At 41.0% G+C, this 26,960-nt stretch overlaps 5 protein-coding genes and 2 pseudogenes across 6 annotated transcripts; 1 reads left to right on the forward strand and 6 right to left on the reverse strand.

Moving 5' to 3' along the window:
* Positions 1 to 712: 712 nt before the first annotated feature.
* On the reverse strand, positions 713 to 1,264 carry LOC147918730 (uncharacterized). Its single transcript, XM_087503674.1, has one exon. It carries the CDS (start codon positions 1,262 to 1,264, stop codon positions 713 to 715), a length of 552 nt encoding a protein of 183 aa, XP_087359800.1.
* A 141-nt stretch (positions 1,265 to 1,405) lies between these two features.
* Positions 1,406 to 3,626, reverse strand: LOC147918731 (uncharacterized). Its single transcript, XM_087503675.1, has 4 exons — positions 3,281 to 3,626; positions 2,590 to 2,834; positions 2,277 to 2,505; positions 1,406 to 1,848 (listed from the first exon to the last, which is right to left on the reverse strand). Exons 1-4 carry the CDS (start codon positions 3,624 to 3,626, stop codon positions 1,406 to 1,408), a joined length of 1,263 nt encoding a protein of 420 aa, XP_087359801.1.
* Positions 3,627 to 3,767: 141 nt separating this feature from the next.
* LOC147918732 (uncharacterized) lies at positions 3,768 to 4,417 on the reverse strand. The gene is made up of 2 exons (XM_087503676.1): positions 4,408 to 4,417; positions 3,768 to 4,357 (listed from the first exon to the last, which is right to left on the reverse strand). The coding sequence occupies exons 1-2, from the start codon at positions 4,415 to 4,417 to the stop codon at positions 3,768 to 3,770; spliced, it is 600 nt and encodes a 199-aa protein (XP_087359802.1).
* A 961-nt stretch (positions 4,418 to 5,378) lies between these two features.
* Positions 5,379 to 7,115, reverse strand: LOC104772448 (UPF0481 protein At3g47200 pseudogene; annotated as a pseudogene). The gene has a single exon (XR_015594014.1). The product of XR_015594014.1 is annotated as a UPF0481 protein At3g47200 pseudogene (transcript).
* Positions 7,116 to 7,620: 505 nt separating this feature from the next.
* Positions 7,621 to 14,304, reverse strand: LOC104772449 (UPF0481 protein At3g47200-like; annotated as a pseudogene).
* A 257-nt stretch (positions 14,305 to 14,561) lies between these two features.
* On the forward strand, positions 14,562 to 15,559 carry LOC147918733 (splicing factor U2af large subunit B-like). The gene is made up of 3 exons (XM_087504429.1): positions 14,562 to 14,959; positions 15,049 to 15,116; positions 15,229 to 15,559. Exons 1-3 carry the CDS (start codon positions 14,926 to 14,928, stop codon positions 15,394 to 15,396), a joined length of 270 nt encoding a protein of 89 aa, XP_087360555.1. The 5' UTR covers positions 14,562 to 14,925; the 3' UTR covers positions 15,397 to 15,559.
* A 9,038-nt stretch (positions 15,560 to 24,597) lies between these two features.
* Positions 24,598 to 26,490, reverse strand: LOC104772450 (uncharacterized). Its single transcript, XM_087503677.1, has 2 exons — positions 24,833 to 26,490; positions 24,598 to 24,755 (listed from the first exon to the last, which is right to left on the reverse strand). Exons 1-2 carry the CDS (start codon positions 25,836 to 25,838, stop codon positions 24,598 to 24,600), a joined length of 1,164 nt encoding a protein of 387 aa, XP_087359803.1. The 5' UTR covers positions 25,839 to 26,490.
* Between the last annotated feature and the right edge of the window lie 470 nt (positions 26,491 to 26,960).

Raw genomic sequence — 26,960 nt, forward strand, 5'->3', positions numbered from 1 at the left:
CATACTCTCCTTCATATGGATGGAGAAGCATCGTTTCAGCTTGCTCTCTCGTAAATAAATGGCTTATTAAAAGGGTCGGCTATGGGGAATCCATTTCTATATGGCATGATCTCTAGATTCCAGCTCAATTCCCGAGACCAGCGTTAAGTAACGGTCCTTTTAAGGATCCCAATCTTTGATTGACTCATTTGATTGATCGTCAAATGAATACTTGGCATAGGAATTTGCTCATTGAGCATTTTGATCCCATGGACGCAGCTTTGATAGAAGCTTTGCCTTTTAGTAATTGCTCGAAGGATGATTACATGGGTTGGCATTTTACTAAACATGGAAAATATACGGTTAAATCAGGGTATGCGGTGGAGCGTTCAGCCATCCCGCACACCTTCCAGTCTTCTGGGGCCGGTCCAGAGATTACTCCTCTTCTTGCTGGGATTTGGCGGGTCCCATGCCCACCAAAATTACAGCATTTTATGTGGCAAATCTTGACGGGCTGTATTTCGGTTTTGGCTAATTTTGAGACGACGCGGGGTGGATTGTGATGAGCTGTGTACACGGTGTGGGGCAGCGGTGGAGAATATAAATCATGCTATTTTCCTGTGCCCATCGGCTCGCAAGGCCTGGGCTTTCGCACATGTTCCGGTGGGGCCGCATCTATTCCCTATGGAGTCTGTTTTTTTTTTTTTTTTTTTCAACCAAACATTAAATTAAATTAGAAAATGACTCCCAAGATGGTTGCCCAAATCGGAGGAGTAGAGTTTACAAAAGAAAGCTTTGAAGCTAGAGATCTAGAAGAGCGAGCCAGACAGTCTGCACGCACGTTTGACGTCCTCGGAATCTGGGTCAAGGTGAAGGATGAGAAGGATGATCGAAGGGATTGGAAATCTTCCAGTAAATGCGAGAAGGCTGGCCAATCTTCAGGAGTCTGCACCATCGCCACCAAATCAGAACTATCAGACTCGAAATTAGGGCAATCAATTCCCACCGCCCAAAGAGACTCCATAGCCCATAACAAGGCTTGAAACTCCGAATGAAGAGGAGAGGGACTACGTCGCAAACTACGAGCTCCCAAAAGGATCGTCCTATCATTGGTATCACCATACCACCAACCCAAACCTTCTAAAGGATCCGTACCTTTCCAAGAGCCATCAACCTGACATCGAGTCGGAAAAATTCTTTCCTCCGGAGAAGATTGGGGAGCCAAGTAATTCACAGTGAAAGACTTGGCCTCCTCCCAAAGAAATTTTATCGTTTGATGCTTCATTTATAATATCAAATGGCTCTGCCTCTATTCCTTGAAACACCTTCTTATTCCTATCTTTCCAAATAGTCCACATAATCCAAGGCATCATATATCCAATGCCAGGACCCCCAGAATGTGAGAAAGTCTTGGAGTAGAGGAAGTCTAAATTCGATACACCGAATCATAAGGAAAACAAGTCAAAGACAACTGGACCGGAGCTTGCTCCCAAACCGAACGCGAACGTGCACACTCAAAAAGAGCATGATTAATAGTCTCCACCGCAACGCCGCACCGTTGACACGTAACATCACACCGGATTCCCCGATAAGCGATCCGTTCCTTCACAGGAAGAGTCCCAGACGCCACCTGCCAGAAAAAATGTTGAACCTTTGAGGGGACTTCAAGTTTCCAAGCTTGTGTCCGCAAAACTGTGCACGTCGGCCCGATTACAACTTCCTTTTGTAACTCCCGTGCTAGCCTGTAACCAGTTCGCACTGAATACTTACCGGATTTAGTATAGTGCCAGATCAGTCTATCCGAACATCTTGACTTACTGACCGCCAAACTCCGAATGAGCGGAATGTCCTCAGGATCCATAAACTCCTCTAAAATAGGCAGATGTCAATCCATTGTACGGGAATTAATGAGGTGATTGACCATCAGGTTAGGAAATAAAACTCTCCCCCTACCATTCGGGATCCATGGTGATGATCCGGGATCCATGGATCCCTCCATACCAAAATTTCACGACCCGAACCTACTATCCACCTTGCCCCTCTTTCCACTACTCCCTTAGTCGAAAAAATGCTCCTCCACGCAAAGGATGGAGAATATGGTTTAGATGCCATTAAAGGATGTTTTCTCTTAAAGTATCGACCGTGCATCACCCTAGCCATTAAAGAATTCGGGTAATGAATCAGCCTCCAATACTGCTTAGCTAACATTGCGTCATTAAATTCTTCAAGGGCACGGAATCCCAAACCCCCATCGCATTTATCCACACACATCTTATCCCAAGCAACCCAATGCATACCTCTAGCTTTATCATTAGATTTCCACCAGAAATTAGATATAGCACCCGTAAGTTTGGTCGTTAACGCCTGTGGCAATTTATAACATGACATAACATGAGTCGGCAGAGCTACCGCAACAGATTTGATCATAATTTCTTTACCCCCCTTTGATAAAATCTTCGCCGACCAGCCATTAACTCGCTCATCTAATCTGTCATTAACATAGCTGAACACTTTAGTCCTCGAACCCTGAATATTTTCAGGTATACCCAAATAAGAACCCATACCACCCTCTCTGGAAATACCCATAACTGTTTTTATCCGAGACCTTACATCAGGTGGCACTTTCTTACCAAACATGATGGATGATTTCTCTAAATTTACCTCTTGTCCCGATGCCTTCCCATAGTTACCGATAATATCCATGACCACTTTACACTCAGACTCCTCTGCCTTACAAAAGTACAAACTATCATCCGCAAACAATAGATGCGAAATCGATGGACAATCTCGGGCTATCGATATTCCCGTAAGTCTCTTCTCCCGTTCCGCCTTTTTAATATTCGCTATCAAAACCTCTGTACAAAGAATAAATAAATAGTGAGAAAGAGGGTCGCTCTGACGTAAACCCCTCTTTGGTAAAATGGAGCCACGAGGTTGACCATTTAGAAGAACTTGATACGAAACCGATGAAACACACCACATTATCCATGCAATCCATCTCCTGTCAAAGCCTAATTTACCCATTACCGCTTCAGAAAATCCCATTCAACACGATCATACGCTTTACTCATATCCGTTTTGAAAGCCAGAAACTCCGACTTGCAACGTTGATTTGTATTTAACCCATGGAACATTTCCTGGGCAACTAGAATATTATCAGTAATCAGCCTACCCAAAACAAAGGCCGATTGCGTTTCCCAAACCAGAGACGGTAAAAACCGCTTAAGCCTAAAACATAAAACTTTTGAGATAATCTTATAGCTCACATTACATAGACTAATAGGCCGAAATTCCATCATACGTTGTGGTCGATCCACTTTAGGAATGAGACAGATATTCGTCTCATTCAGACGAGGATCAAAACTACCCGTTCTAAAAAAATCTTTAACCAAAGCCACCAGATCTCCTTTTAAAGAAGGCCAGAACCGTTGAAAAAATAGAGCCGTCATACCGTCAGGACCTGGAGATTTCTCCAGGTGCATTGCAAATAAGGCTTTCCGAACCTCCGCCTCCGTAACCTCCCTAGTTAGACTTATGTTCATATTATCTGTAATAATAGGTGAAATTTCCTGAAGTATATCCGAAATACCAGCTACATCAGAACGTTTAAACAAATCCTCAAAATATTTAGATGCAATAGTCTCCATACCCAAGGGTGACTCTTCCCAGACATTATCCAAACCGAATAAACTTACAATTTTATTCCGCACCCTCCTCTGCTTCGTCGAAGCATGGAAGTATTTTGTATTTTTGTCACCCACACGAAGCCAAAATTTTCTACTCTTTTATTACCAATACAACTCCTCGTCCCGATAAGCCTCCTTTAGTTTTCTCTCTATGTCCCGAATTTCTTCCTGAGCAATCAGATCATCCATCTTGGCCTCCTGCAAGGCTGCTTTCAGTGAGGAGATAAGAGACGGTCCAGAGACCACATTATTTTTTCGCCACCACGAAATCGAATTTCGACAATTCTTAATTTTATCCACAAAAACCGGAATCCTAAAATTATTTGTACCCGCCCAACCCGACTCTACTGCCCCTAATAATCCTTCCTTCCCCAACCAGCGTTTATCAAAACGAAACTGCCTATTCTGTCGTGAGGCTGTTTTCAGACAGGTTGCCAAAATAGGACAGTGGTCGGACCCAACCATCTCCAAATAATCAACCTTCGAATTTGGGAAAAAACTTTGCCAATCTTCATTCCCTAAGGCCCGATCTAAGCGGCACCTTACCACCTGATTATTGCAGCGGTTACCTCTCCAGGATAACTGCTCCCCATAACACGGGAATTCAAGCATACCACAATGCCGAAGCATTGATTGAAAAGGCACAAAAGAAGAGGCTAACCGTAAAGCCCCGCCCCTTTTCTCGTGATTCCCTACAAGTTCATTAAAGTTGCAATGAACCAAGGATCAATACGGAAGGAACCGATATCCATTTACTTCTCCCAAACCTTTGCCCGATTTTGCGGAATTGGATCCCCATAAACAAAAGACAAAAATACCATTTGTTGACCAAAGAAAGCTTGAACATCAATAATTCTATTACACTCATATAAAATAGAAAGTTTTATTTCATCCATGAAAAATAAAGCTAGACCACCACTAGAACCATGGGGGTCAACAGAATACAAATTATCATAACCTAACTTCTGTTTATGCTAATGTGGATCATTTCTTGGGTTCTACAAACCCGGGTTCACAGGTGGCAGCTTTTCCTTGGCTAATGTGGTATATCTGGAAAGCACGAAATGCTCGGGTTTTCGAGAATCAGGTTGAACGACCCGATGAGGTTGTCCGGGTGGCGGTATGAGAGGCGTAGACTTGGCAGCATGCACAGGTGGAGACAGAGTCGGACGAGTTTCCCTCCTCCCCTAGCATTTTGCCTTCTCAGACTCGGGGATGTCATGCTCCCCTCCCGTCGGTGTATTCAGGCCATGGGTGCTCTGTGGATGGTTCTTGGAAAGCAACGGATGTTTTTGCAGGTGCAGGATGGGTTTGCACTTCTTCACAAGGATCCCCTCCAATACACGGCGCAACCAATTATTGGCGTAGTCTGTCTCCGTTACATGCAGAAGTTGAAGCATTCATTTGGGCGATGTGCTGCATGATTGGACATGATTTCCGGGAGGTGGTCTTTTTCACGAACTGTTCTGATTTGGTGAAGATGGTGTATTCCCCCCAAGATTGGCCAGCCTTCGCAACTTACCTAGACGATATCCAGATTGACATGGAGGAGTTTTCTTCTTTTTTTTTGGTTCAGGTTTCCAGAAATGCTAATGTACGAGCGAATTCTTTGGCACGCCGTGCGCGTTCTTCTCCGCAACCTATTTTGTTTGTAAACAATTTTCCCACAAATTGGCTTATTTGAACTGATTTCTTTTGTTGACAAAAAAAAAAAGTACACATGCCTTGTCATATTATATAAGATTATTGTTCAAAAGAAATGGAAATGTAGATTATAAAAGCCACAACGAAATGAAATTGAAAACCTAAGACTCAAACATAAATGATTAATAGTAGAAAACAAGGAAGAGAGACTTATAAGATAGGATGAATGCTACATGCATGGTCCAGTTGGAGACAGAGCCATGAGTGAAAGTGCGACATTAATTAATTAGAGCTAGCCACGCCTGGATAATTATGGTTTGATGAAGCCATAACTGCAACTAGTTCAATATCTTGGAGGATGGAAATAAGCAAAGGCTGCGAAGAAGGCTTGGATCATCGTGAGAAGAAGAAGAATTAAAGCAGCTGAAGATGATATAGTCCTCCATGGAGTCTTAGGTTTTTTGAAGTTGTTCACCCCGTCGAACACCTCAGCCATGAAACTTCTAGAAGGAGAAAACGCCAAGTTCTTTCCTACGTTCTTGAAGAACAAAGTAACTTCCTCACTGGTTCCAGTATAGTTCTCTATGATCCCTTTCTCGCATAAGAACATTGTATCCTCTTCTGTGTTTATGAGGCAACTCATGAAAGTAACATAACTTGTCATCTCCGTGGAATAGCTCATATTATACTGCTCGAAAGCCACACTGTTGGATAAAAGAGTGCTAAAAAAATCATCAATGACTAGTAGTGGTATTTCAAGCAAACCTTTATTGAAACATATGTCCAACGGTGTATCGACATCCCCCCTCAGCTTGAATTTAATTCCTCGCTGTCGAAGTTTTTTGGCTGAAACAATCAGCCCAACATAATGGCTTGAACGTCTAAACGATTCGTCTTTCCTCTTGGAACAACATCTTCTTATACTGAGACAAGTGTCGTTGACGATCTCTCTAGCTATTTCTCCCACAGAATCACAGGTAATATTAATGCAGCTCTGTTCTAGGGCTTCTGAAGACGGACCTGGTATTAAAGCCTGTCGGATGAGATCAAGAAGATGGCTCGCCTTAACATTAATGTGTTTATCCCAATACACCAGTGGTCTCCTTATCGAAGAGTTGAAGAATTTGAAAGCCATCTTGTTTACGCTAGTGGATGGAGCTAACTTTGATGTCATAAGAAGATCATTGAGAAGAAAGAGAGGAACCTGGTTTTCAAGAAGTAGAAGATCTCTCTGAAGAGTCGGAAGTATCCATCTCAGCATAAAAATCGGATCATTATGTATTTCGTATTTATAATTTCTTGAAGCCACCATGAACAACATAAGAATGAAACAACCATCGAGTACCATGAGATCAGTCAGCTCTTGTTTATTGAATGGAAGTGTTTCGGAATAAGAATCTCTGATCTTCTCTTCCAGTCCCCAGACAACATCGACCAAGTCACTTAGACCAACGCCCCTTTCTTGAGTCCATGTAACAAATAACGTCAAATATAGTTGTTTGTGCTCCTCAATCATCTGGAGATGTTTTTTGTCAGTGTCATGATGATAAGGGCCGATTGAGAGGATCTTCGGTGCATAGGTTGTGTCATTGGTTTGTGTGGTAGTGTGACGGATTCTGAATATGGAACAAGAATAATAAGTTGATGATTTCCTCAGAATAGTTGGGCGAATCACGTTTTTCAAGAGCAGGGAATCTTCTCTATCTACTATCGTTTGACTTCCTTAAATCTCTTGGGTCGGATGATCCATGGTTGATGGCTCTCTCTACCATATTAAGTTTCTCTAAACGTGAAAAAAAGAGACGACTTTTTTTTCTTAAGAGACGACTTAATCAGATCAATAGGAGTGGCCTGGAGCAACTTTGGGTCTGTCTGCATCCATTCTTTAATAGTATTTTACTTTATCCGGATTTAGGGGCAACTTTGGGTCTCGATCCCTTATTTATAGGTAACTTCAACCCCCAATAAATTGTAGAGATAGAGATATATGAACAAAACCAAGAAAAACTACAAATGATAATTTTTGAAAAAAAAAGGTTGGCAGTTGGCACACAGCACACAAAATGCAGTTGCATACAACGGCTCCAAAATATTTGTTATTCAATATCGAAGGTATTAATGCAATCAAAAACAAAGAAATGTATATTAAAAAACAACACAACGAAATGAAATTGAAAAATGTAAGAGTCAAACATAAAATTATTAATAGAAAACAACGACAAGAGTAATAAAATGGATAGGATGATGAATGCTAGCTAACATGCATGGTATAGTTGGAGACTGAGCCATAGGTGAAAGTGCAACATCCAATTCAATTTTTGGGAGGACGAAAATAAGAAAAGGCTGCGAAGAAGGTTTGGGCTATGGTGAGAAGAAGAAGAATTATAGCTGCAGAAGATGATAGAGTCCTCCATGGAGTCCTGTGTGTATTTTGAACTTGTTCACCCCGTCGAACACATTAGCCAAGTAACTCTTAGAAAGAGACAATGCAATGACTTTTCCTATGTTCTTAAAGAACATAGTAACTTCCTCACTGGTTCCAAGATAGTTCTCTATAATCCCTTTCTCGCATAAGAACAATGTATCCTCTTCTCTGTCTGTGAGGCAGCTCATGAAAGTAACGTAGCTTGTCATCTCCGTGGTACATGTCATATTAAACTGCTCAAAGGCAACGCTGTTTGATATAAGAGAGCTAATAAAATCATCAAAGACTAGTAGTGGTATTTCAAGCAAACCGTTCTGGAAACATATGTCCAACGGCGTGTCTACATTCTTCCTCAGCTGGAATTTTATCCCTCGGGTTCGAAGCTTTTTGGCCGATACAATCAGACCAAGAAAAGGGCGAGGAGGAAGCGGAGGAGGAGGTGGAGGAGGAGGAGGAGGACGGAGAGGAGGAAGAGAAGTACTCCTCGATGATGTTTCCGCTCTAGTTCTAGCCTTTGAACAATATATCTTACCGAGACAAGTTTTTTTGGACGTCTTTGTTCTTGAATTATTTCCCCGAGGACCACTAAACATATTGATGCAGCACTGCGTTGGAGGGGTCGGTGAAGACCGACCGGGTATGAAAGTCTTACGAAACAGATCAAGAAGATGTTTCGCTCGAAGGTTATGGTGTTGTGCCCAAAACCCTTTTGGTTTTCTAATGGAATAGTCGAAGAAATTGAAGGCTAGCTTGTTTAAGCTAATGGATGGAGCTAACTTTGATGTCTCTAGAAGGTTGGTAAGAAGAAAGAGAGGAACCTGGTTCTCGAGAAGGAGAAGGTCTCTTCTTAGTGTCGGCAGTATCCATCTCAGCTTGAAAATGGGATCTTGTATCCAATCTTATGTGAAACTACAAGGAACAACATAAGAATGAAACAACTATCGAGAACCATGAGATCAGTGAGCTCTTGTTTATTGTATTGAAGAGTTTCAGAATAAGAATCTCTGATCTCGTCTTCCAACCCCCGGACAACATTGACCAAGTCAAATATTTGTGCTCCTCAATCATTTGGAGATGTTTTTTATCATTGCAATGGTGATAGATTCAAGATATCTGAATAATACTTTGCTATTAGAATGAAGAAGAGAATACAGAGAATGTAATCTCAATATCGGAACTCTCTCAGATCAACATAGATCTCACACTCTCTCACTAGCACATCGCTAGAAACACTCTTCACAAGTTTCTCTCACTAAAATCAACATAATGAATCTAAACGAGATACAACGTTCATTTATTCAAACACAATTCTTTAACTGCAAACCCTCTGAGTCAACCCGAGACTTCCTTCACTTCTCTTGGTCAACGATTCTTTCTTCTCCAACGGCTAAATCCTCAGGCTGCTGACGTGGCTTCCTTCCCTTACGATAGTAAGTCTGATGTATCCTATCAATACTCCCTTCCCGGAGAACAAGCTTGTCCTCAAGCTTGAAAGATGGAAACAACCGTACAAAAGTCTTCGAGGCCATCCAGGAGTTCTCCGCAACCGGCTTACCCTGCCACTTAACCAAGAAATGCCTTTCCCCTGTTTCACCAAAACGAACCTCCACAATTGTCTATCCGGAAAAACAATCTCCTCAACGATGTGCTCCGGTGGATTATCCCCTTGAATCACCTGGTTTTCTCCCACTACCGCTTTAAGCTGAGAGACATGAAAAACATTGTGAATCTTACAACCATCAGGTAGCTTAATACGGTAGGCAACTGCTCCAATACGCTCCAATACTTCAAACGGACCAAAGAACTTGGCCGCCAACTTCTGACAATTCCGGTGCACAACAGACATCTGGCGATAGGGCTGAAGCTTCAAATAAACCCAATCACCCACTGCAAACACCACATTACGACGCTTCTTATCAACTTGCTTCTTCATTATCTCTTGAGCCCGCAACAAGTTATCACGAATACGTTGCAACATCATATCACGTTCACGAAGCTGGACCTCTAACTCCCAGTCTTCAGTAGAACCATCTTCAAAAGCCAACACACGCGGTGGATCCCTTCCGTAAACCATCTTGAATGGTGAAGTCTTGATAGCAGAATGAAAAGCGGTATTATAAGAATACTCTGCCCAAGCCAAATATTTCTGCCACGTACGAGGGTGTCCAGACGCAAAGCATCAGAGATATGTCTCCAAACATCGATTCAACACTTCCGTTTGCCCATCAGACTGAGGATGATATGCGGTACTGTACTTAAGCTTAGTTCCCACCGCCCGGAACAAAGAAGTCCACACCTCTCCCAAGAATATGCGATCTCTATCTGAAACAATGGACTTTGGAAAACTGTGTAAGCGTACCACTCCCTCAACAAATTTATTAGCCACATCCAAAGCAGAAAAAGGATGTTTGAGTCCTAGGAAATGAGCAGCTTTACTCAAGCGATCAACCACCACCAAGATCACATTCACTCCACCTGATGTTGGCAAGCCCTCAATGAAGTCCAAGGACACATCCTCCGAAATAGCAGTGGGCACAGGAAGAGGTTGCAACAAACCAGCAAGTGCCAACGTTGAGTACTTATGAGTCTGGCACACCCGACACGCCTGTACGTAACACTGAACATCTTGTTGCATACCCTCCCAATGAAAACAAGTTTGAATGCGCTTCAAGGTCTTTAAGATACCTGCATGTCCACCAACTACACTGTCATGATATTCATGTAAAACTAGAGGGATAAAGGAAGAAGAACGAGGAATAACCAAACGTTTCTTATACCATAGGCGACCATTCAACATAGAGTAATGGCCCTTTGTAGAATCAGCATCCCCCAACTGAGTAATGATCGCCTTAATCCCCTCATCCTGGTCAATCTCCTTATATAAATCCTGTAGTTGCAGCACCGATGGAACAGTCAAAGCAAGTAAAGTATGGGAAACCGAGTGAGGAATTCTAGACAGACCATCAGCGTCTTTATTATCAATCCCAGGTTTATACACAATCTCATATCATATCCCAATAGCTTCGTTAACCATCTCTGATACTCCAAATTAACCAACCCTCTGTTCCAAAAGAAACTTCAAACTACGTTGATCAGTATGCACGATAAACTTCCTTCCCAATTGATAATGTTTCCACTTTAACACAGCTAACACAATCGCCATAAGCTCCCGTTCATAAGCAGGCTTTAACTGTTCACGGCTAGTCAAACCATGACTAAAGTAAGCTATAGGACGCTTATCTTGTAGCAACACAGCTCCCACACCTGTTCCAGACGCATCTGATTCAATGATGAAGGGTTTAGAAAAATCATGTAATCCCAAAACAGGGGCCTTAACCATAGTGTCCTTCAACATATCGAAAGCTTTTTGTGCTTCAGGAGACCAATGAAACTGATCTTTCTTCAATAACTCGGTAAGTGGTCTCGCCATGGTGCCATAGCCACGCACAAACTTGCGATAATAGCCAGTTAACCCGAGAAATCCCCGAAGCTGCTTAACATTCACAGGGGTAGGCCAAGTAGTCATTGCCTCCGTTTTAACTATATCAGTGGCAACTCCTGCAGCTGATATAATATGTCCTAGATACTCAACATGCGTAACGCCTAACATACATTTCTTGCTATTAGCAAACAACTGATGCGAAACCAATGCCTGCAAAACCACACAAAGATGCTGAACGTGTTCTTCTTCCGAGGCACTATACACCAAGATATCGTCAAAAAACACCAAGACAAACTTCCTTAGATACTGCTTAAAAATCTTGTTCATCAACGCCTGAAAAGTAGCTGGTGCATTAGTTAGCCCAAAGGGCATAACTAGAAACTCATAGTGTCCTTCTAAGGTTCGAAAAGCAGTTTTCGCAATGTCTTCATCCTTCATGTGAATTTGATGGTATCCAGAACGCAAATCAATCTTAGAGAAGATAACTGCACCATGTAATTCATCCAATAACTGATCAATAACCGGAATAGGAAATTTATCCGGTACAGTGGCCCTGTTCAAAGCTCTGTAATCCACATAGAACCTCCAAGAAGAATCCTTCTTCTTTACCAACAAGACAGGACTTGAAAAGGGGCTCGTACTCGGACGGATAATGCCCGCACCTAGCATATCATCCACCATCTTTTCCATAAGCTCCTTAGTAGCGTGAGGATAACGATAAGGGCGAACAGTAATAGAGTGTATCCCCTGTTGCAGAACAATCGCATGTTCCTGACCTCTAACTGGTGGCAATCCCGAAGGCACCTCGAATACTACAGCAAACCGCTCCAAAACAGCCAGAACAAGCGCCGGAATGCCGTGATCCGAACCAGTCACCGATTGTTGTAAAGACAACAACCATCGAGTCTCTTGCTTATCAACAGTAGGAGAACGAACAGAGGACTTCAAATATAATGGAGGAACATGGAGAGAGGTATCTCCCAAGAGAGTGGCAGTTCTAGCTTTATAAGTAAAACTCCATTCCTGCTTAAGCCAATCCACAACACACGGACCAAGAGTCTCCAACCACTGCATCCCCAATATAACATCAACACCACTCAAATCCAACGCAATGAAATCAGTCTTAAACTCCACACCAGCAACCTGGAAAGACACCGCCGTACAAGAGCCATGGCCATGAACCGAAGCTCCATTGCCCAAAACAACCTCCAGATTCGGGTCAGAAGACATTTTCAACTTCAACTTAGCAGCTACCAAGGGTGTAACAAAGTTATGTGAGGCTCTGGAGTCAATCAATATCACCACTCTCGACTTACCAATAATGCCCACCAGTTTAGTCGTACGAGGAGAATGACGACCAACAAACAAATTAAAGGAGAGACAGCACAACGTCGGTTCTTGTATTTCCACACACTCAACGATCTCCTTAACCTCCGCATCTAAAACTTCCAACTCCAATCCATCCACAACCGTTAAAATCTCCAATTCCTTCAATGGACAAACATGTCCTCGTGAATATTTCCCTTTACAGTTAAAACAAATCCCTTTACTACGCATCGCATCAAGCTCCTCTGCTGTATGGCATTGACGAGGTTGCAACACCGGTTTTGGTTGTACTGGCGCTGCCACCATGGTACCAGTATCAGCAGGTAACAACACAGAACGGGGAGGAACATAAGTGTTCACTGGATGTGAAGAAAAAGATTTGGATCCCACCACCATTTTGTTGCTCTTCTCACTCAATAGCTGACAAAATGAACTAGAATTCATCCTCAAAACTGCAGCCTTTTGAAAATCCAAACCAAGAGGTTCCTTCATCTTAATAACTTCCTTCATTTCTTGCTTTAAACCATTGTAAAAAATCTTCTCAAGATGAGAATCAGTCAAACCAAGCACCTGTGCAGACAAATCCTCAAACTCACTCACATAAGCAGCCACAGTTCCTGTTTGTTTGATAGCAAAGAGTCGATTACCCGGATCCTGCTCAATAGCTTCACCAAATCGCAAGAACAACCTCTGACGAAACTCCTCCCAAGAACGAAACTCACGGCGAGTCAACTCACAATTAAACCATTTCAACACATCACCTTCCAAACTAAGAGCCACCAAATCCAATTTATCAGCATCTGAGAATCGACCTATGCGAAAAAACCGTTCCGACTTTCGAAAACCAATAATACGCATGAGATCCATCAATAATAGGCATCTCTATCTTCCGTAGTAAACCAGAACGATTTTCCAAAGGCAGATTCCCAAATTCACCAACACGCGAGCGTGGATCTGACGAATACGATACCTGAGGCGATTGGTGAGAAGTCTCCGGCTGTTCCGGTCGTTTCCCCAGGTGAACCTCGAGTTGCGACAGCGTCTTCAACCCCGCTTTCATCGTCGAATCGAGCGAAGTCAGCTTATCATCGTGTTCCACCTTCGATTGAACCAAACGCTTGTAACCGCCACACAGAAACTTCAATTTCGTCTCCATCGGATCCTCTTGATAGCTCGCCGCGTCAAAATCCTCTGAATATTTGAATTCTGCCATCGCGATAAGTTTTTTCGATCGCAGTTTCACGCACCAATGATAGATTTAAGATATCTGAATAATACTTTGCTATTAGAATGAAGAAGAGAATACAGAGAATGTAATCTCAATATCGGAACTCTCTCAGATCAACATAGATCTCACACTCTCTCACTAGCACATCGCTAGAAACACTCCTCACAAGTTTCTCTCACTAAAATCAACATAATGAATCTAAACGAGATACAACTTTCATTTATTCAAAAACAATTCTCTAACTGCAAACCCTCTGAGTCAACCCGAGACTTCCTTCACTTCTCTTGGTCAACGATTCTTTCTTCTCCAACGGCTAAATCCTCAGACTGCTGACGTGGCTTCCTTCCCTTACGATAGTAAGTCTGATGGATCCTATCAAATGGTGATAAGGGCCAATTGAGAGGATCTTGGGCGCATAGGTTGTGTCATTGGTCTTTGTGACAGAGTGGGTGACTCGGTAGATGGAACATGAAGGTCTACCTGATGATCCCTTTAGAAGACTTGGTCGGATTACGTTTTTTAAGAGCAAGGAAGCTTTCTCGTCTTTGTCTACCGTCGTTCTACTTTCTTCAAATTATTGGCTCCAAGGCAACGATCCACCTTAATAATTTTAAGAGCAAGGAATCAACAACACTTTTCTCTAGAGAAGCATATTAGTGACAACAAGTCAATAGGTAGGTGGCGATTAGTGGGTAATTAATTCTCTAGTATTTTACTATATCCGGATCCAGATGCATCGTGTCCGTCTAAAATTCATGATATTATAATCGGATCCACCCGAATCAAAGAGTCCAATATAAATAAAAGACGCAATTGGTTTTTGGACTTATTGTAGAGGATGCTATGCTACTGGAGGCTGGCGCGACACGTTCACGATATGTTCCTCTTTTTATTTTTTATTTTTTATTTTTTGTAATAAAAACAGTCTCCCTCTTTTCACCAAAAATATTAGTTTACATATATCTTTAAGTTTTGCTATATATTATTGCTTTTACTTAATATGATAGTTATGATTATTATTTTTATTCTCATTCTCAAAACCAGTTAAAGATACATGGATGTGTCGACAGCTCAGTCATATAGCTTGTCATTACAAGTCAGTTGACATTGTTGATCGGTACACTCTAATCTGAAGCACCAGAACGGTTTGCGACGTTTCTCATTGGTAGTCGTAGATACATGAACACGATAATTAATGGAGGATTTGGGAAACGAAGGTGGAAAATATGGTAAGTATTTATTTTGCTTTTGTCATTAGCGCTTAATTACGCTTATATAAAAATATTTCAAGAACACTAATGAATTGTTTGATGTGCAGGTAACGTGGCGAATATTGTTATCCCACGACCTAATCCAAATAATGATCCCACACCAGGAGTTGGAAAGGTTCGGTATATGATGAGTTCACTTTTTTTTTGTTCTGTTTTAGTAATAATCAGTTTTGGCTATCTAGCAACTAAATCCTGTGTATAGCTTCTAATGATGTACATAACTGCAGGTTTTCTTCGAGTATGTGAATGTGGATGATGCATCAATGGCTAGATTGGGGATGAATGAAAGATTTTTTTGTCTTTATCTATTTTTATTGTTTTTTAACGGATTAAAACTGACTACATCCAATCCGATCGAAGCCTGCCTCTATGGTGCTTTTTGTTTGGTTGATTGATTTTGGCTAAGTTTGGTTGGTCCCATGAGGCCATGACTCGACGGTTTTGGTTGTTGTTGTTGTTGCAAAAATAAACAATGTTTAGATTGTGAAAATTGGAAAATGAAAATATATAAAAAGAATTACACAAATTAATGTCAAATACTTTGATTTTTTAATAACATGTCTCTTTAAATTTTGCAATATTATTATTTTTAAATAAAGATACATCATTTAGACACTTTGAGTTCTCTCGTTCAAGTTTTCTAGCAAATTGTACTTTTATATTCACACATGCAAGTGGTTTTTGTCCTGAGGTGATTGTTACAATAACCATGGATATCCACAGCTCGGTCATACAACATTTCATCGCAAATCGCTTGACATTTTTGGTCCGTACACCCTAATCTGATGAACCCGAACGGGTTGCGACATTGCTCACAATGGTAGTGGCAAATGCATGAACCTTCCTCATTACAATAACTTCCAATCGAACCTTTAACCGACGATGCACACCTTGCAGCACAGTCTGCACAGGATCTTCCTAGTGGAGTGTTACACACATCCGCATTTGTTATTTCGTTTAATAAAATTCCTATTTGGTGATAATTTTTTGAAAAATAAGTGATATTTTTAAATAAGAGAATTTTGTACATTCTGCCATGAAGGATGCCACTTTCGTTTTGGGCTTCTCCCACCTGCCACATGCTCACTGCAAAAAGACCTTTTTACACTCCTTCAGATATGTCTTAAAAATTAAACAGAAATAATTTAAATTAAACAAAATAATTATAATTAATTTTTTTATTACTTTGTAAAACGCAACTCGTTCGTCTTCTCTTTTCAGAGATCTTTCTTTCTTCACCTCTGTCGCCAGAATTCTCTTTCTTCTTCGTCTCTTCTTTGTCGCCGAACATCCACGGCAGTGTCTTACGGTGTGATGATGAATTACTTAATACAGTCACTTCTACGGCCAAATCCTCCGCCTCTTCCGCCTCCACCCGCCAAAGTCGGCGAGACAGGGGAACATCCTTCCGAACCCGACCCTTGGTATTTGAGATAACTTTAAAGTTGTTTTTAAAAAAAAAAAAAAAAAATCCAAAAACCTTAACTGCTCGTCTTTCTCGTTTTAGTGTGCGTGTCCCAGATTCCGTGAATTTAAGCGAGGGAGAGACAATGGCCGCTACCGCCTCTCCCAGGTTTGTTTGTGTTTATTGCTTCGAATTCTCATAGCCGCGTATTTCATCTAGTTGTGCAAACCGATATAGACCAGTTAAGATATCCACTTTGTTTGTCCACCAAATTTTGAAATTTGGACGATAGACCAAATATTTGAGAGACCTATTTGTAGATCCAACTTTTCTTGTCCACCCACTGTTTTTATCAAGATAGACCATTGACTTACTGGTAGACAACTATCATAACATGGCTTTGTCCACCTTCGCTTTTTTACATCAATCCGTCTTTGCACCTTTTGTAGATCCGATTTTTTTTGTCCACCCACTGTTTTTATCATGATAGACCATTGACTTACTGATAGACAACCATCAGACCTGTTCTTTGTCTACCTTAGCTTTTTTAGACAACCATTAGAACTGGTGTTTCTCCACCTTTGCTTTTTAACATGATTCCGTCTCACTAACTTATAAGTTGCCAAATGTGCAGGTTAGCTGGACCGATGGACGACATCCACCAAGAGAGGTTTTTGTCTACCGTTGCTTCTCCACCAAATTTAGTCCATTTACTTATGCCTCTCATTCTTATCTTTTTGTCTACCATTACTTGTCCATGCTATTTATTTATGGCACTCCTTATTATGCCTCCAATGCAGGTCTGATGAGCATGCTGGAAGTGGGCATGTTATGCCTCCGGAGGACAAGTTTCAACAGTCAAGGTCTGTCTAACCGTATTTTCCTCAGTTCATCGTTTTGGTGTACTCGTGGACCAGTTTACATGATTGCCCTTAATGCAGGTCTACTGACAACAAAGTGCCGAACCTGTAATACATCAGGTGGACCAGTTACCGCAGACAGTGTATGTCCACACCTAACTTCTGTCATTCTCATCTTTTTGTATATCGTTACTTGTCCACCTAATTTACTTATGTCGTTCTTTATTATGCCTCCAATGCAGGTCTGATGACCACGGTGGAGCTGGGTGTGTTATGCCTCCGGAGGACCAGTTTGTACCTGGTGTCATCACTGACAACGATGTGGCCATGGTGGACCAGATTAGACAGACATGGTAGATATCCACTCTAAGATGGACCAAGCCCTGTTTCTTATCTTTTTGTCTACCGTTAACTGTCCACCAAATTTCCTTACGTCGCTCCTTATTATGCCTCAAATGCAGGTCTGATGACCACGCTGGAACTGCGTCTGTTATGCCTCCGGAGGGACAGTTTGTACCTGGTGTCGCCACTGACAATGATGTGCCAATGGTGGACCAAATGAGACAGACAAGGTAGATATCCACTCTAAGATGGACCATTTCCAACTTTGTACAAAAACACTAAATGTTTGATGAACATTGTTGTCATCCGTTGAACAGGATGGATGAAGTGTTTGGGGACAATAGTAATTTGTTGCCTGCGGAAGCTACTCAGGGTATTGACGTCTCCTTACTCCCTCCTAGGTTATTCGCGATTAATTGCTATCCTGCTAGAGGTCGCATCAATTCATACTCAAAGCCAGAATATCTGATGGACATTGTTGAAGTTTTTCAGGGAACTCCGGAGTTTCAATGGCTGAAAGCATCTCCCTTTGGACATCTGTTTCAACTACCGGTCCGCAAAAGCTCACTGTCTGGTAAACTTGTCCACCAGATTCTCTGTCGGTCCCTTGTAACCCGCAAGCTACACGAAATGTGGTTTGTATTTGGTGGGCTATTCGGTTTTCCCTCCGTGAGTTTGGTCTCCTCACAGGCCTGAAATGTACACCTTACCCTTCTGAGTTAGAGACGAAAAAGTTGCAAACACCAGACGAAGGCTGTCAACCTTATTGGTATACTCTGGTTGGTCCAAAAGACTTGTACTCAATCCGTGACATTGTTTACATGTTGAAGCGGGATAAGTTGTTGCCTAAAGAAGATAGAATGGACGGGCAACGTAGGATACGGCTTGCACTCATTGTTATAGTAGAAGGTATACTTGTTTGCGACTCCTCAAAGGTTAGAGCATCAAAGGAAGTAGCAGAGATGCTGAAGGACTTGCGGACTTTTGTCAACTACCCATGGGGAAGGAATTCCTTTGAACGGAAAATAGAGACGGTTAAGGTTGGCAAGTTCAACCGCACTCCTGATGTCTTACGCAAAAAGCTGATGCGGTCCCATACTGCCACACATGGCTTCACCCTTGCTTTCCAGTTGTTGATCCTAAATGCTATCCCCATGTTGGAGACTTATCTCCCTGATGCTGATGATGAGCTCAAGTTTACGGACCGCTCTGTTCAGCATCTTACAAAGCTGAGGTCATTCCACAATTCTAACATCCTCAAAACAGAAATGGCAAAAACTGTAAGTTCTTCTGTATTTTATCCAAACAGCGTAAAAAGTTAGATCCTGTCTTTATGTCATCCCATTTATACTTTTGATAAACAGCTTGACGTCAAATGGATTATGCACTCTAACGATCCAGTAGACAGAATGGCAATTTCTTGGAATGACGAGGTGGAAGATCAGCGAGTTGATTACATTTGCCAAAAAATCAAGGACGGCCACGAGTTTAAGCTGGATGTGTGGCACGGAGGACTGGCAACTCTCCCACTTATGGGTATAGTACACGATGGACCTACCCAACCGGTGGAACTACCTTCGAAACCGGCAACTAAGTCTACCTTTCCGAATACCACAAAACAAAACAAAGGCAAACGGAAACCGAGTGGGTCTATGGGAGAAGAAAATGTTCCTCTGGATTCTTACACTGCACAGGAACTTCTACTTGAGGTTGACCGGAAAAACAATGAACACTTTTCCAAAATTCAGCAGATGTGGGCTGTCGAGAAAAGTCTTTTAAAGGTCGAGATTTATGATGATATACTCAGCACTTTGAGGAGAAAAGGGGTTTTCTGTAGCTCACCACCTACCAAGGATCCAAACTCGGTGGATAAGTTCAACCAATCAAGATGGGATAGTTACGGGGTGGACATCCAAAACATTGTCACAACTATCAGCAAGAAGATCGAAGACTCAGAGGTTAGCAACTAGGGATCTAGTAACTATATGTCTTTACCACTTTTTACACCCCATGCCTAACTTGTATTAACATGCTCTGCCATCGTAAATTAGGAGGGAAATGATGGACTAAATGAAGACGCTCACAGTCCAGATAATGTTGATCTGGGCAACTCCTCTACGGATGAAGTTTAACATAATCACAAATGCATTATCTTTTTTTATTTAACATATTTACACCCTAAATCCTGTACAATTATTTACTCATGAGGAGAAAGATGCATCAGCTGATGAGGAGGACAACACAATGGAATCACTATTTCTGGATCAACATGAGGTAGTTGTTCTCTTGTTCTTTCTTTGACCTGATGGACGAGTTTATAAATGTTGCGTAACTTCCTCGTTTTTGACAGGACTCTGACTGGACACCTGATGATGAGCCTAAGAAGCCGGTACTTTCCAACCAACCCAGTGATACACATGAGCCACCACACATCGACATAGAGAATCAGGTAAACATTAGATGGACAAATCATGTTGTTTAACACAACTTGTCCACTCTCATTTACTTATGTCCACCGGGTTATTAAGGAGCATGAAATGGTTGACTCTCCGGGTGACCAGGAAACAAGCATGTCTGGCGGTGACCATTTTGACGCTGAGGAAAAGATTGTGTCTGAGCAGGAGAACATTAATGCAGCTGATGGAGATGCCAGTGGAGATACAGATGGAGATGCAGATGGAGAGGAAGATGGAGATGCAGATGCAGATGCAGATGCAGATGAAGATGGACAGGCTTTAGATGTATGTCCTAATGAAACCAATGCAACAGTTGTTGAGGTAGGATTGATGTGAATTAAATTATCAATGTTTTTTGAACATTATTTACATTCCTGCCTTCCTAATGGTAATGGAATTTCACAGGTACCAACCAAAGCTAGTAGGAAACGTCGTAACCCTATTGCCGACCAATATCTTACTCCACTCTCGACGAAAAGAAGTAGGACGGTTCCTAGGCGTTATGGCCAGTGTTCTACTTCCCCGATGGGACAACAAGCTTCATAATCAAGCTCAGACGAGGATGTTTTCCTTCCTCTTAAAGCCGTTAGACCATCAGTTCAGTGGAAGTTTCTCGCACAGCTCAAAGCTTATGCCAAAAAGTATCGTCCACCCTTATTCTCTTTTTTTGTCTACCTATCCCATATGTCTATAATGGACAAAATTCTGAAAATGCACATGATCGTATTTTGCAGAGAGTACATTATTGATGGTATCAATGTCAAGTGCAGTTTCTTCACCGAGTTATACACGCCAAAACACTGGGTTGATACCCCTGTAAGTTACTTCCGACCTTTCAAACAGTTTGGTATCATTTATATTAGTAACGGAGAAATAAGTGATTATTGTAGCACATGGAAGCAATGCTCAGCCTGATCTGGAGGCGTTACGAGGATAAGTTTCACGAGTCCAAAATAGCTGTCCTTGACACCTGGCGTTACGAGGATAACCACTGACTTACGGCGTTTTCAGAATTGCAAACATAAGGATACCTTCTCCTAGAACAACATTATTAAAAGCTATGTTAGAGGGGTTGTCCATAACCGATCGACCAGACTGGCATGGTACACCGATGTTGATACAGTCTACGTACCTATGAATTGGGGGAAACGCCAGTGGGTTGCAGTAGCTATTAACCTGAAAAAGGCCCACATCTTTGTCCTTGATCCGTTAATTATCAACAATGGTCCGAAGAAGCTCCCTCGCCTAATGAATCTTTTCATGGATTTGCTCCTAATCATTGTCAAGGCTTTTGTCGACCCAGAGATGACGGACATCCCTCTGCCACACGTTTTTAGTATGTCGAGGTTGGAGAATGTTTACCAGAATGAAAGGACCGGCGACTGTGGTCCTCTCACCGTCAAGGTCATCGAGCTCCATGCCCAAGGAGTAATGCCGGATTTCCTTACCGAGGAACTGGTGGACCAAATTCGGATGTCCTATGCTGTAGATGTCTACCAGGAGTTTGTTGTCTCCTTATAACCTCCAAATCTTTTGTTTCCTTTCCTTAAGACAATATCGGTTACCTTTTGTTACTTATTTTAATTAGGACCCATATATTTATGTAAACAAGTGGGTGGAAACCCAATGTAGGCGTGTTTCTTTATGTTCAAGTGGGGGGTGATGCCTACTTTATCCCTTCTCTATGCTTTCTACAGTTGAGGTAAATCACTGACGTTTTTGTTGCGTGTTCACAGTTTAACATCTGACAGTTCCTTTCTAACATTTAAAAGTCAAACTAATATTATTTTGTCCAATATACCCTTACTAATTGTCATTAAAAGGGAAAATCTCCCTTCTATACCAGCCATGAGCCTTCTATTCATTCTTTCGCCTCTTTCTGAAACCTATCCAAAATTGATAAGAAAAAAATGGGTCAGTATAGTTATTCTCAACCTTCATCTTCATCCGAGTCATCTAATGGGTTTCAGTTTCAACCCTCGGCTTCTCCTTCATCTACTTCGTCTATTAGGTCTTGACATTATGGAGATCCTACCTATGGCATACCTCAGAAGTGCATTTGTGGTAGTCATCTTAAAACGGGAACTAGAACCGAGGAACCAGGCATTGAACGTATTGTCTATGAATGCAAAAGAAGTGGTGTAAGTTTTTAACTTTTTTCAAATATCATACTTCTCCATCTCTCACTCTAAATGTTGTCCATTCCCACTTTATTAACCCTAATCCAACTTCTTCTTCTCGCAAGACTGGTGGACATCATTACACCAAGTGGTGGGACAAAGCCATTATGGAGGAGATACACGACATCAAGGCGAGGTTTTTGGAGGCAGATGACCGTATGATGTGGTTCATAACTTACACAGACAAGGGTGAAAGATGTGACCCTCGTTCGGTCCTTTCTCTTGTCAAGTCGAATGCCGAACAGATCGACAACCTCCAGGAGATGGTCGCAGAGTTAAGTGCTGGGTACACAGACTTCAGGGCTTTTGTTCAGCGATTCCCACCTCCTACGACACACCCAAAATGCAACCGACCAACATATGTTTTTGTTTACCCTTCTCTTCGCAGTTGGGTTTTCCATTACCAAATTTGGAAACTGAGTATCATCTGGCGAATATGTCCATCCAATGCGATGGACATAAAGTTATGTTTTTGGAAAAATAATTGTCAGCTACTTGAAGTATACACCAACACATAGCCACACATACAAACAATATAAATGTCTTGTTAACTACGTGAACTATTGTCATCATATAAGGACATCCATAAACAAACATAGGTTATGTGTGCAACACCATAAACATTCGAGGTCTGCCGGAATCCCGCGTTGACCAGAGTTGACCGACGTTGACCAGTATTGACCGGCGTTGACCAGAAAAAATATTCAAAAAAATATTTTTTTTTCTAAAAATAATAATGATTTTGTTTTTATGTATTTTTGAGAAATAAATAAAAAAGATAGATGATTTGTATAATTTACAAAAACAACATATAACAACAACAAAATACAAGAAAATTATTTACCAAAATAAAAATAAAAATAATATGAAAAACAAAATTTGTTGTATATAAAGTAACTAATTTTGTTAAGCCTAGGGGTGAACAACTCTCATTCATCCCTCATAATTAACAAATCAGAATACAATAATATGGCATGTCATATCATATTTTTAAAAAGAGATCTTTTATTAATAAAATTATATCAGTTTGGGTTTACAAAAGAGTGGTTAGGGTATATATTTTACAGTTAAACGAAATTATATGTCGGTTTGGGTTTACAAAAGAGTGGTTAGGGTTTAGATTTTACTATTAAATAAAATTATATGCCTGTTTGGATTTATAAAAGAGTGTTTAGGGTTTAGATTTTACAATTAAACAAAATTATATGTCGGTTTGAGTTTATAATAAATGGTTAGGGTTTTAGATGTGATAATTAAAAACTGTAATATAATATTAAAATTAACAATTTTAAAATTGATTGATCAACATATTTTGTTTCTTTAATTAAGATTTGTTTCCTTAATTTAAAGGGGATGAATAAGAGAGGTTCGCCCGTAAGGGTGAACCCACTAATTGTCTGTTTCTTAATACAGAAAATATACCAAAAATAATATAATAAAACTATACCACCAAAATTTGATGTGTAATAGATTTTTTCATAAACAATAACAAATTTATACTCTTTCTATTTAAATATCATTTTTAATTTTGTATTTTCAAAAATACATAAAACAAATTTATTATTATTAGGAAAAAAAATATATATTTTTTTGAATATTTTTTTCTGGTCAACAACGATCAACGCTGGTAAATATTGGTCAACGTCGGTCAATACCGGTCAACGCCGGATTCCGGCTAACCTCGAATGTTTATGGTGTTATAGACATAACATATGTTTGTTTATGGATGTCCTTATGTGATGATAATAGTTCACGTCGTTAACAAGACATTTATATTGTTTGTATGTGTAGCTATGTGTTCGTGTATACTTCAAGTAGCTGGCAATCAGTTTTCCTATGTTTTTTGTTGTCTTCCCCGATTATGTCTACCCTTTTATTTCACTCGGAAGATTGTATTGCTTTGCTGTTTTAGTCCAGCCTTACTCGAGGGACATGTATTCGACTTTTTATTGGTCTATTTGTTATCTAGTTGTACAACGAATGAATATGTTTGGCTCTTTTATCTTTGGGATTTTTCCACAAGTTAATGGTGGTAGACATTCTAATCCGATAGACATTACAATCAGGATAGACAAAAAACGAAACAAAGTCAGTAGGAATAAAACCGAGGAACTTACAATCTCGATAGACATAATAAAATTGATAGACATTACAATTCCGATAGACATAATAAAGACATTACAAATGGAATCTCAATTATCAGTTCGACATGTCTACCGAGGCTAAAAGTAGACATAATACAACCGATAGACAATAAAAAAAAGACCCTTCCAACATAAGATACAAAAAGACTCTTCTAGCTTACATTCATGGAAGGCACATGCAAAATAGTTAAGTAGCCTCTGTTGAACAATCAACCATGTACCCACCCAAACACATACATGAGATACCATCTACAAAAAACATCGCTACTTTCAAACCTTTCCTTCAAATCAACTGCGAGCAGGTTTTCCTGTTGTATCCCACCCCAAAACATCTTCCACACTTGCTTGGTGTCTTCCTCTTTTTCCTCTAATTACATCAAAAAATTGTCAATTAGATCACTTCAAAAGTTATCACTCATGAGGAACTTACTTTATGATTTTCACCTTGTGACGGTATTCTTTTCTTCTTCGGCCTCCCACCACCGCGTTTTGTTCGAGGTGGATTAACAGCTTCTTCAGTTACAGCCTCTGGAATATCGCTATCCCTTTCTTTTGGTACTGGCATAATGATTTGTGCATATTTTTTCCTCCACGGCTCAACAAGGTTGAACTCCCCAATGAGGGTGTAAATATCAATTTGCAGCACTCCTCTCGCAGCTAAAGCGTGACAGCAAGGCACCTTTAATACATCAAAGACATGACAAGTGCAAGTTTTATTCAGCAAGTCCACCGTGAAAACAATACCGCGTCCATCATTCACTTGGTAAATCCACTCGCTGGCTGATAGCACCTGACAGTCGACCGCTTGGTCCAGGTGATCTATAAGTATTTCTTCTATTTCCGGGGTGCATCGTGTTTTTGTTTTATTTGCCTCTGTCCTCCTACAATAAAACCACCTCATCAACATTGCTCGTATAAACTCCACCATCGACACGATCGGGTAATCAACAGCAGTTTGCATTGTTGCATTCAGCGACTCTGAGATATTGCTACTCATTATATTGTAACGATCTCCGGGGAAGTGAGAAAGTTTCCAGTGTGGTAGTCCAATTTCTGTGAGATACGTAGCACACGCAGGTCTACGGTTTTCTATTTCTCTCCACCAATTATGGAAATCGCCAACTGTATATGCCCTTGCAGATTTAGAAACCACTATAGCCAAACCTTCGCAATGAAAGTTGTGCTTCACATTTCTAAATAAATTAACAGAACATGCCCCATGCTGTGCCAAAGGATACACTCTACGTAGGCCTGCATATATTGATGCATGTCTGTCAGAGACAAAGACTAAGCCTTCTTCATCTGGTACAATTTTTTTCAGATTTTCAAAGAACCAAACCCATCCTCCTTCATTTTCCCCATCAACTACTCCAAATGCCAAGGGGAAAATTTGCATATTCTCATCTTGTCCACTAGCTGCAACCAAGCAACCTTTATACTTCCCTTTCATTGTTGTGCTATCAATTACAATCACTTTCCTCAAATATTGATAACCAGCTATGCAAGCACCGAAAGCAAAAAAACAGGTACTTGAACAATGTGTTCCCTTTTTTGTCCATCGTGTTGTGCATTGTAGTCAACGTCCCTGGGTTCGTTGACTTCAGTAGGTGCAAGTATGTCGATAGAAACCGATAATTGTCTTCTTCATTCCCTCTGGCTTGCTCCATGGCAAGCTCTTTTGCATTCCAAGCCTTCGTATAAGAAATTGTCACGTGTAATTCAGACAAAACAATATCAGGGAGCTTGCATGCTCTTGGTCCTTTCTTGCCATTTGCGAATTTGGCCTTCAGCAGATCTGCCAATATTTTTGCGGTTGCTTTCTCTCCATATCTCGACCTTGCCCCAACATCACAACTGTGCTTCAATGTCAATGTCTTTATTTCCAAGTTAGTCAAATTGGCATGGGTTGTTGCATACACTCTCCACCCACAGTTCTTGTCTATGCAATTTGCTATAACTCTGCCTGGATCTGACTTACTTATCCGGAAACTAAACAGCCTTGTCATCGCATATAGGGACAGCATCTTATGCATCTCCTTTTTGTTTGCAAATATTCGCCCCACATAAAGACCATCGGTCGCCATTTTTAGATCCATATTCCTTTCTTCGTCGGGGGCTCCTCTCATATTGTCATGCACTGGGGGAGCATCATTCATTAGATGAGAATCGTCTTCCCTTATTATTGCTCTATTACTCCGGAAATAGTCCGTCTCCATGATCCTTCAGTCACTCACGCCCAACCCAGAGTCCATCTCCTCCAAGCCACTGCCAATAAATTCAGATGGTTGCCCTACAACATTGTCATGCACTGTTGGTGCATCACCCATCCCTGTAGTAACACCACATAAGATGTCCTCAAAAGGCACTGGTGGTGCATCAGATATCACCGATGGATTGTGTGGCACTATTTTCATCCTTGTAGTATGACTCACATCATCACGTGTGACGCCCTCATTCGGCAACTCCTCATCTAGCTCTATTCCTAACCCAAAACCAATAGGATCCATTGCTCTCTCCACCCTACCTTTTTAAGGATCCCATTCTTGCGGGTAATCTTTGTTAATCTGTTCTA

Source organism: Camelina sativa, chromosome 20, assembly GCF_030686135.1.
Source record: "Camelina sativa cultivar CO46 ecotype springtype chromosome 20, ASM3068613v1".
NCBI lineage: Eukaryota > Viridiplantae > Streptophyta > Magnoliopsida > Brassicales > Brassicaceae > Camelina > Camelina sativa.